Consider the following 9525-nt stretch of genomic DNA (forward strand, 5'->3'; position numbering starts at 1 on the left):
AGGGATCTCCCGCAGTGGTTCTGACCACTTCAGGGTGCTTGGCTTAGGCCCTCATGACCTCGCTTGGGGAAGGTGGGAGGGAAGCTGCAGGCCTACAGGGGGCTGGCCGTGGAGTATCACCTGCTAATCCCTGTCGTGCTGAGGCCACCAATCTCACTGATCCCCTTATGCTGACCCTGGATCCTGGCAGCCACTAATCTCCACCTCTGGAGCCTCAAGGACTGGCAGGCAGGGCAGTGCCCTCTTCTCTGAGGTTTGCAAGGAGAGAAACACCCTGCCAGTTCAGATACCCCTCCTGACAGGGCCCAGGACCCTTGCTTAACACAGATGGGAACGTTGAGGCCCAGAGAGAGACAGTGACTAGTCTAAGGTCACACAGCCTGCCCTGGCCAGCCCTACCATGGTTACCCCCAGGAAGCCCCAGCTCCTTGTCTGATTTTCTCAACATGCCCATCCTGTGTGAGCCCCAGAGACAAGCAACCTTCAGGCAGGCTGAACAAGGGGGCCAGTGTAAGGACCCAAGAGGGCAGCAGGCTCTTCTCCTCGGAGCCTGTGGTTGCCACGGTTGCCAAGGAGCTGGTGCCCTCACAATGAGCCTACAATGGGCATTGTCTCTGCAGAATGTCCCTTGATTCTCCTGTCTCATAAGGCACTTGGGCCTGGCCCATCTCTCTACCTCTCTTCCCCACTGAGCAGGCAAGGAAGGAGAAATTCTCTATAAGCTTGTGCACCTGTGGCTGGTGGCCTGCAGGTGAGGTACTTTAAAGGTGGATGGGGGGCAAGGGGTCGCCCTCCCCCTCCTCTCACTGCTCCTGTTCCCTGTCCCTCCCTTCGAAGGCCCAGCCCCTGGAGCAGCTTCCCCATCCCGTCGTCATGCCCTCTCCCCACTAAAGGTCCTCTCTCCTCCTATCCACCTCCCTGTTGCCCTCCTCCATCTCTCACCTCCCACTAGGGTCAGAAAGGAAGCAACCGGACTCAACAAATTCTGACTGAAGTTTAAATGACTCAAAGGCTCTGGGAATATCTGCTTTTTAAAAGGGAGTGCTGGAGAACCAGCCATATTTTTTCTACTTCATATCCATTATGTTTCTCCCCTTATTTAAAACTTCCCCATGTCTCCCTGTAGAATGTTGAGTAAATGCCAGGTACCTGAGCTAATGCCAGAAATCCATAATTAATTACCCAGAGGCAGGCTGAGCTCACTTCTGAACCCACTTGCTGCTGTTGCTTCCTGCTCATTATTGCAGAATAGACACAAATAGCATCTCTTTTAGACAATTCCCTGAAAGCCCCAGCCCCAGCCTCCCTCCACACACCCCCTCCTGTACGGACCTCTGCCAGAGCCCTTAGCACATGCTCTGTGAGTGTGTGTGTATCTGTGTGTGTCTGTGTGTTTCTGAGTGTCCCTGACCCCACCACAGCTCCTGGCTCACAGTAGGTGCTCAATACCTGTTGGATGACAAGTCAGCACTGGCCAAGTTTGTGTTCCTACACAGAAGGGTGTCTGCTTCAGGTGTCTCCACCACCCAGCCATGGCCCGCATCATCGACCTGGTGCCCTGGGAGGATGGCTCCACCCACGTGTATGCATCCCCAGCCATCCTACTCCCCATTCCCCGGCGGCGCAACCAGCTGGCCGGCGTGAAACAGCAGCTCTACCACCCGGCCCTGCCCAGCCTGCGCCGCATGGACATGGACTCTGTCAAGGCCTGCCTTTCCGACGAGCACTGCCAGTCCACCACCTACTGCCGCAAAGGTTGGGCCACCTGGGCGCTGCGGTGGCCCCTCGGGGTCTTAGGGGAAGGTGTGGATGGTTTGGAGGAGAAAGATCTCAGAGGGAGAAGCCAGGAGTGGCAGATGAAAGGCTTAGAGGGACTAGTCCCAGCTCTGCTCCTCCTTGCCTGAGAATCCTCTGGGTCTGAGCCTCTGTTTTCCTATCAGTAAAATGGGAAGTCTAACAGGGTGGCCTCTCAGGGCTATTGGGAGATTGTTGTTGTTCAGTCGATAAGTCAGGAATGACTTTTTACAACCCTGTGGGGGTCCTCCACTACCTCCTGGAGTTTGTTCAAATTCTTGTTCATTGAGTCGATGATGCTATCTAACCATCTCATCATCGGCTGCTCCCTTCTCCTATGCCTTCAGTCTTTCCCAGCATCAGGATCTTTTCCAGTGAGTGATGTCTTCGTATCTGGTGGCCAAAATATTGGAGCTTTAACTTCAGCATCAGTCCTTCCAATGAATATTCAGGACTGATTTCCTTTAGGATCAACTGGTTTGAGATTAACTTTGTGAGATTAAATTGTGAGATTAAAGTGAGATAAGGCATGAGAAGTCCTTAGAGTAGTGCCTGGCACATACTATGTGTTCAACAATAATGTTGTTATTCATGGAGAGAGAACAGCAGAGGTCAGCAGTGCAGGAAGAGGAAGAATAATAACAGCAGTAATAATTTCTGCCCAGTTATCTCTCCCTTTGAAAAAGGAAGAGAAAGATACCTGTCATGAAAGAGAGGGGAACATGGAAGCCTCTGGGGTTAAGGACTACACGGGGCTAAGGAAGAACTCTTCACTGGCTGAGAAGCTTGGGCACTGAGATAGGGGTGTCACACAGATGCCCACATGCATGCATTTCAGCACATTTATTCGTTGCCCTCTTTGTACTTGAGTCTGTACTTGAGTTTGTACTTTGTACAAAGGCCTTCTAGCTAGAGGGAGCAGCAGATACCGAGGCCTGGAGGGGAAAAGCTGCTCAAGGTGAACTTGAGGGATTTGTTTGGGCCCAAGGACAAAGTACATGGGGGCAGCAGGAGCTGTGGCTGGTGGTGTGGGGAACACAGCTCAGGGAGGGCCCTGTCATTGAGCTCAGCAATCTGGACTTTCTTGGGAGGTAGATAAGAACCCCTGAAGACTTTAAATAGGAAAGAGGTCTGAGCATTGGGGTGTCAGGGAGGGGGTGACCGAGAGGGACTAGAAGTGGATAATAGGGAGGGGTTAGTGGTTAGGACACTGGGAGGGACCACAGCCTTCAGGAGGTAGTGACTATGTCTTGGACATGGGGGAGAGATTTGGAAGGTATTTAGGAGATAAAGGAATAGGACTTGGTACCAGTGTAAGTAGAGGGGTAAGAGTGGGGAGTCCAGGGTGACACCCAGGTTCAGGCTTGGGTGACAGATGGAGTGAGCCTGTCAGAGAGGATAGGGGGCTCTCCAGAGGTCCCACAGAGACCCCTGCAGGGCCAAGAGGGAAAACACAAATAGGGGAAGTGGGTAGGGAAGCAGTGGGGGGTGGGGTGAAAGTGAGGTGGGGCCCCCTCACCCGCCCCTCTATAAAGGGGAGCAGCTATAGGGTCCCCCCTGACTGCTGTGTGGGAAGGGTCAGCACAGGTCTACCAATTTCCTAGTTCCCAGGAGAAGCCAGGAATCTAGATTTATAGGGAGAGCTCTTGATTTAGATATGCATTTTATTGCAAGTAAGTTTTAATCAAGGCAATGGAGCCACAGGTTCAAAATGTTATAACAATGCACTTTTTAAAAATTCTTGCTCCTCCTCATTCCCCTCATTCTCACTTACAAGTAACCACTCTGAGTTCCTGGTGTATCTTTTCATTCTTTACTATGGCAAATACAAATCTGTTCTTTTCCTCTCCAACTTTTTTTTTATTACGAACATATTCAAACATAGAGGAAAGTTGAAAGACTAATATTTTGAACATTTATTACCTTCTACCTGCTTCAATTAATGTTTTGCCATATTTATTTTCTCTCTCTCTCTCATACACACACACACACACACACACACACACACACACTCACACACACTTTAGCAATCAGTTTCCAGTGATAAAAACAACTTCCTACATGACTCCCTACTATTATCACATTTAGGAAAGTTAAAGATAATTCCCTAACATCCAATATTCAGTCCATATTAAAATGTCCCCAATTATCCCCAAAGATGTCTTTTACAACTGTTAAAACATTTTTGGAACCAGGATTTGATCTAGGATTGTGCCTTGCAATTGCTTGTCATGTCTCTTGGGCCTTAGTCTAGAACCAATCTAACCACTTTCCATTTTTCCCTCATAATATCGACTTTTTAAGAAATCCAAAACAGTTGTGTTGTAGACAAGTCTTACATAGTGAATTTGAGTAGTTCTTTCCTTACAGTGTTGTTTACCTTGATAGTCTAGTTTCTGTAAACCAGGAATTAGGTGTAGAGGCTTGACTGTAAAAGCTTTCTCAAGTTTTGAATGCCATATTTGCCATGATGGCTCGGCAGGGGGCGCTTAACATCAAACAGACTATTAGTGGTGCTGTTTGATGACGTGGTTAGGTGATGACCTAAATGTATATTCTTGTTTGCCTCCAGTCGTCTCAATTTTAGTCTTTAAAGACAAAGGTAGCACATGGCATATACTCTTCTGTACCTTGGAAGTTCTTGAATCAAGAACTTTATTTGTAATCAAGGCATAGTGAGGATGCATCATGGTTTATTTAACCAGTCGTTTAATGACAGACACTTGGGTTTTTTCCAGTCATTTTCTATTATAATACAAACAACGCTGAAATGAGTAAACTTTATACCCACATCATTTCCCAGTTGTGCAAAATATAAAATAGAATAAATTCCCAGAAGTAGGAGTATAGGGTCAAAATATATGTGTATTTATAGTTCTGATAGATAATGCCAATTTCTTTCCATAGGCTCAAATTAATTTATTATCCCCTCTGGCAATGTATGGCAATGACCCTGTTTCTGATAACTGCACTAACTCCTCTCCCTTTCTCTCTCTCCTTCAGATGACTTTGATAATGCCTACTTCACACTTCTCGGTGTCCCCAACAAACCCCTGCAGTGCTTGGTGAGCGTCCTTTTTCCCTGGTTTGCCCTGGAGAGAGGACCAGAAGGTCCTCTGTGCACCCAGCACCAAGCACCTCCGGTCCCAATCTCCATTCCGCTCACTTTCTCAGCTACCTCTCTGGGACCCTACCCTGCCCTTCCCATCTCTTTGAGGGGCTTCGGGAGCCCCCTGGGTCAGATGGTTCGAGTGCGCCCGGCTCCCTGACTTCCTTCCTCCTGGCAGGACATCACGGAGACCGGCCAGAGGCTCCGAAACAGGTACCACGAGGGAAAGCTGGCTCCCATCGCACCGGGCATCAACAGGGTCGACTGGCCCTGCTTCACGCGCGCCATCGAGGACTGGTCCCGATTCGTGTCCTCCGCGGGAGAGTTTAAGCTGCCCTGCGCGAGCAAGAAGGGTCAGTCTAACCGCGCGGAGGATGCCCTAGGGCGGGAGAGACAACTGAGCCGCTGGGTCCATAGAGCTGGGACCCCGAGCGCTGACCAAAGAAGAGCAGGGGGCTTCCTGGGTGAAATCTGAAAAAGACAGGGGACTAGCAGCAGCCGCGGCACTCAGAGGGTGCTGCACGCGGACCGGTTGAGGTTTACAGAGGCGGGGCTTATATTGGGGAGGGGGCGGTGCCAGGTCCGAGCAGTGGGAGCCAGTGGGGCGGAGGTGGAGGGCAGGCGGAACAAAGTCCGGAGGTGGGACTGGTTCCTCGAGCGGGCGTGAGGCGTGTCTTGACCTAGGGGCGGGGATCAGGTAAGAGCCGGGGCGCCGGCTTGCTCAGGGCGGGTGTGGGGCCGGAGACCAGCGGTCTTTTCGCAGTCGAGAGCTTCAGCGGCTATGCGGTGCGGTACTTGAAGCCGGAGGTGACCCAGAGCTGGCGGGTAGGAAGGGCTGCTCGCCGACCGGTCCCTGAGGACGCCGGGGTGGAGGAGGAGCTGCTAACACGGGGGTCGGGGAGGGGGAGAAGAGACCCGGACTAAGGTCTCCGACAGCCCAGAAGGCCAAGATCTCCGGCAGTCAGCAATGTTTGGGGCGTCGGAGAGGGGCGATGTCCGTGTCCCCCCCTCCTCAGTAGACACCCCCATCCCTCTGGCCCGCCCCAGTTCTGTCTTAACCAGAATCCCAGTCTGGACCGCTATGGACAGAAGCCCCTGCCTTTCGACTCCCTGTAAGTGACCCCGCACAGACCCCGGGGGACCCCATACCTGGGAAGGAGGCTGGGGTCTTGGCAGCTTTCACCAGCACATACCAAGTGGCCCTTGAAAATGTGAGACCTCGAAAGCATCGATTGGCTCCAAAATACCACAAGAAAATTGCAATTTCAAAATGAGTAAATGTTTAATTCCTACCAAACGGAGCATCTTGTCATCCAGTCCCTAGCAACTCCACCCTTTCAGAGTGGAGGCGTTTGGGTGGGGCGAAGGTGCAGTGTAATTCTGGTGGGATGGCACCTCCCGACGTGGCGGTTCCCAAAGAGGATCACTGTTCTCCGCCTCGGCCTCACCCTCCTCTATTTCAGGAATGCTTTCCGACGTTTCGGCTCCAACTACAGGTAAGGCCCCAACTGCAGGAGGCGGGGAATGACCCCGTCCCGCCCAGCCCCATCTGGCCACGCCTCCGGTGGGACGGCGCTTGGCGTCCACAGTCCTCAGGCCATGCTCAGATCCCTCTCCACTCGCAGAGCCTCTTGTGGGAGTTCCCGGGGTATTTGTACCCTCCTGGGTGATGTCAAGAGGATTCGAAGGGCTTCCCCCTAGAGAGATCCTCTCCAGGCAAAAGTGCAGCCTATTGGGAGGTGGAGGGAGCAGTTATCAGCCCCTCAGTCGTGTCCGACTCTTTGCGACGACCCCGTAGACTGCAGCACGCCTGGTTTCCCTGTCCTTCACCATCTCCCGGAGTTTGCTCAAACTCGTGTCCACTCGATTTGGCCCAGTCAGGACAAAAGACAAAGATGGGGAGTAGCGGGGTGGGGGTTTACCTGGACAAAGAGCAGGGGCGGAAAGAGTAAAGAGATGTATAAGGAATATGTTGGAAAAAGCCAAGAATTTGCCTTCCAGGAGGCAGGTAAGGTGGTAGGGACTGGGACTAGTGTTCCCAATAGGAGAATTCGAGATACTCAAGCACCTTCATAACTTGGCTCCCACCTCTCCAGTCCCATTCCCTACACTTCAGCGGTACCAGACTCCTGGGGGCAACCCAAACCACCCACACAATGGAGCACTCCACATCTTTGCTTGTGCTGTTTCAGCGCCTAGATGATCCTTCCATCTCTACCTGGAAAACTCCTCCTTACTCTTTAAAGCCCAACCCAGATGTCCCATCCTTCTTGAAGTCTTCTCTGACCTTCTGCCCCTCCCCTCCAACTCAAACCACCCCCCTCCAGAGGGTCACCTCATGTGCATCCCTCTCTATTTTGGAGCACACAGACTATTGCATTATAATGCCACATTGATGAAAGTTTCTCTTCTCTCACCTACCCTTGCACATAGAAGGGAATGCTATCTATTTTTATACTAGTATATAATGCCTCCCAGAGTAGGTTCACTAAATGATTGAAAAATGAGTCCGATTCACAGGAGATAAGAATGAGGCAAATTGGAAATGGGGCTTTAAAATCAAAGGGATGAGCCAAAAATATATGAAAGGAAATAGGGAGCCAGTGAAGGCTCTTGAGCCGTAAGAGACAGGATGGAAGCTGTTTTCAGAGCCTTGAAGGCAGGTAGATAGGTTTTGTGAGGAATACCTAGAGAAAGACAAACTGATTTTTTTCCCCAGGACACCCTGGAGGCCCCCATCTCACCCATGTTTCTTTTCACAGTCGTGTCAACTATCTGACCCCCTGGCATTAATCTGTGAAAAGGAGGCTGACACCCGGGCTGCCTAACTGTGCCACTTGCGTTCCCCAGCAGGACAAGGGTATATGGTGGCCATACCCATTTCCCTAAGTAGAAATAAACCTTACACTCCACAGGGAGGCACCCAACCCCTGTGTGTGTGTGTGTGTGTGTGTGTGTGTTGCAAAGGCTGGGGGAGGATCAGGACCTCAGGATGATGATATTTACCCTAACCTGCCTCCTGCCAGCTCCTCGAGGACTGATGGGGTCTAGGAAAGATGTATCTGGTGACCCCAGGCAGAGAGTCAGGGTCTAAGCCCCAAGCCCCAGCTGGGGATGAGGTGCAAACTCAGGCCAGGAATTAGGTTCTCTCTGTGCCCCTGTCCACTGCTTATAGACCTGCAGGCAAGCCCCTTCCGCCTCAGACTCTGAACTTGAGTCAAAAAGAGAAAAGAGAGGGCACAAAAGGGATTTAAGACCCCTCTCTCAGAAGCCCTTGCCATACCAATATATGCTGGGGGGCTTCCCTGGGCCTGGGTCCCCTTGAAGAAGTGGAGTCAGGCCCTGGAGGTTTGGCCTAGGGCCTCGATTCATGGTGAAGCAACACAGTGTAACCCTCCTCATCACCTGCAGTGTAGAAGTAAGGCGAGGTGCCTGAGGCCACTCAGAGAAGGTTTCCTCTGCCCAGAGCATTGCCAATGAATATACCATAGAAACAAAAGTTATTTGCTCTGTCCACAAAGCTTCAGGACTAGTTCTGATTGCCTACCAACCTACAGAAAGGAGGTCTGATGCCCTGCAGACAGCCATGGGTGTTCCTGGGCCAAGTCCAAAATAACCCTGCTCAAAGGGGGAAAGAAGAACGTCTCGGCGTGGCTGGGGTTAGAGCAGCCATCCTCGGCACTTAGCTCCAGGATCTTCCAAAGACCATCCCACCTGTGGCCAGTCTGCAAGGACAGACCCAAGTCAGGGTCAGTAGCCACGAGGCTCACGAGGTATTTGAACAGGACTTCTGACACTATTATGATCTGGGACTTCGGGGATCCACAAATCTTCCGAAATCACGTGCAAAGCCATGGGTCCACTCACATGTGCATTTTCCATGGAAAATCTCCTTGTTTTCACTTGATTCTCAGGAGAGTCAGTGCCCGCAAAGGTTAGGAAACCCTGACTTACATCCTCCTCATCACCTGCAGGTTGAAAAATCCCAAGAGACGGAGAGAGGCCACTGAGCCTGAGCCATTGCCTCTATCTCTGCCTTTAAGTCCCCTCAGTCCCAGGGGGCTCTTTGCTCCTCATAGAGAGATTACTTTAGAAATCCTCCCTGTGGCCATTGACTTGGGGACAGCCCAGCTTCCATGGTCTCACCTCTAGGCCTTTCTGGCCTGACCCCAAGCCACAACCCAGGCCCTGGGCCTCAATGCACTACCCAGCCCAAACCCCATCACCAGTCTCCTTGCTGTTCCAAACACTCAGACTCTTGCCTGCCTCCTAACCCTTGGTCAAAGCCTTCCTTCCACGTGAAATGCTTTCGCCATCTCTTCCTACCCAAATCTCATCCTTTCTTCCAGGCAGGCCTCTCCCCAGTCTTCCCTTCTGCCCAGTTCTTCCCCAAGATTATGAGGACAGGAATCGTAGCCTCTGGCCCACAGTAGGCTCTTGGGAAATACTGTATTTGCTGGCCGCCTCTCATCTATCCAGTAGGATCCAGGACTCAGGAAGGGGGCCTGGGGCCTCCCAGAACCAACACAAGACCTGGATGAAATGAAACAACTCCTACAAAGTAATAGTTGTGTTTATTACAGAGTAACACACAGACACATCCTCTCACCCTGGGCCTGGCA

General features: G+C 51.6%; 1 protein-coding gene across 3 annotated transcripts; it reads left to right on the forward strand.

The window, feature by feature from the left end:
• Positions 1 to 603: 603 nt before the first annotated feature.
• On the forward strand, positions 604 to 7828 carry TEPP (testis, prostate and placenta expressed). Of its 3 annotated transcripts, none has more exons than XM_059876987.1 (8): positions 604 to 756; positions 1497 to 1755; positions 4798 to 4859; positions 5082 to 5256; positions 5667 to 5728; positions 5951 to 6015; positions 6367 to 6399; positions 7666 to 7828. In XM_059876987.1, exons 2-8 carry the CDS (start codon positions 1533 to 1535, stop codon positions 7694 to 7696), a joined length of 651 nt encoding a protein of 216 aa, XP_059732970.1. In that variant the 5' UTR covers positions 604 to 756; positions 1497 to 1532; the 3' UTR covers positions 7697 to 7828. The 3 variants fall into 3 exon arrangements, with proteins under 3 accessions (XP_059732970.1, XP_024834373.1, NP_001289602.1); XM_024978605.2 differs by having other exon boundaries at positions 604 to 751; positions 1514 to 1755; NM_001302673.1 differs by having other exon boundaries at positions 645 to 751.
• The last annotated feature ends 1697 nt before the right edge of the window (positions 7829 to 9525 follow it).

This window comes from Bos taurus, chromosome 18 (genome assembly GCF_002263795.3).
Source record: "Bos taurus isolate L1 Dominette 01449 registration number 42190680 breed Hereford chromosome 18, ARS-UCD2.0, whole genome shotgun sequence".
NCBI classification, from domain to species: Eukaryota; Metazoa; Chordata; class Mammalia; order Artiodactyla; family Bovidae; genus Bos; species Bos taurus.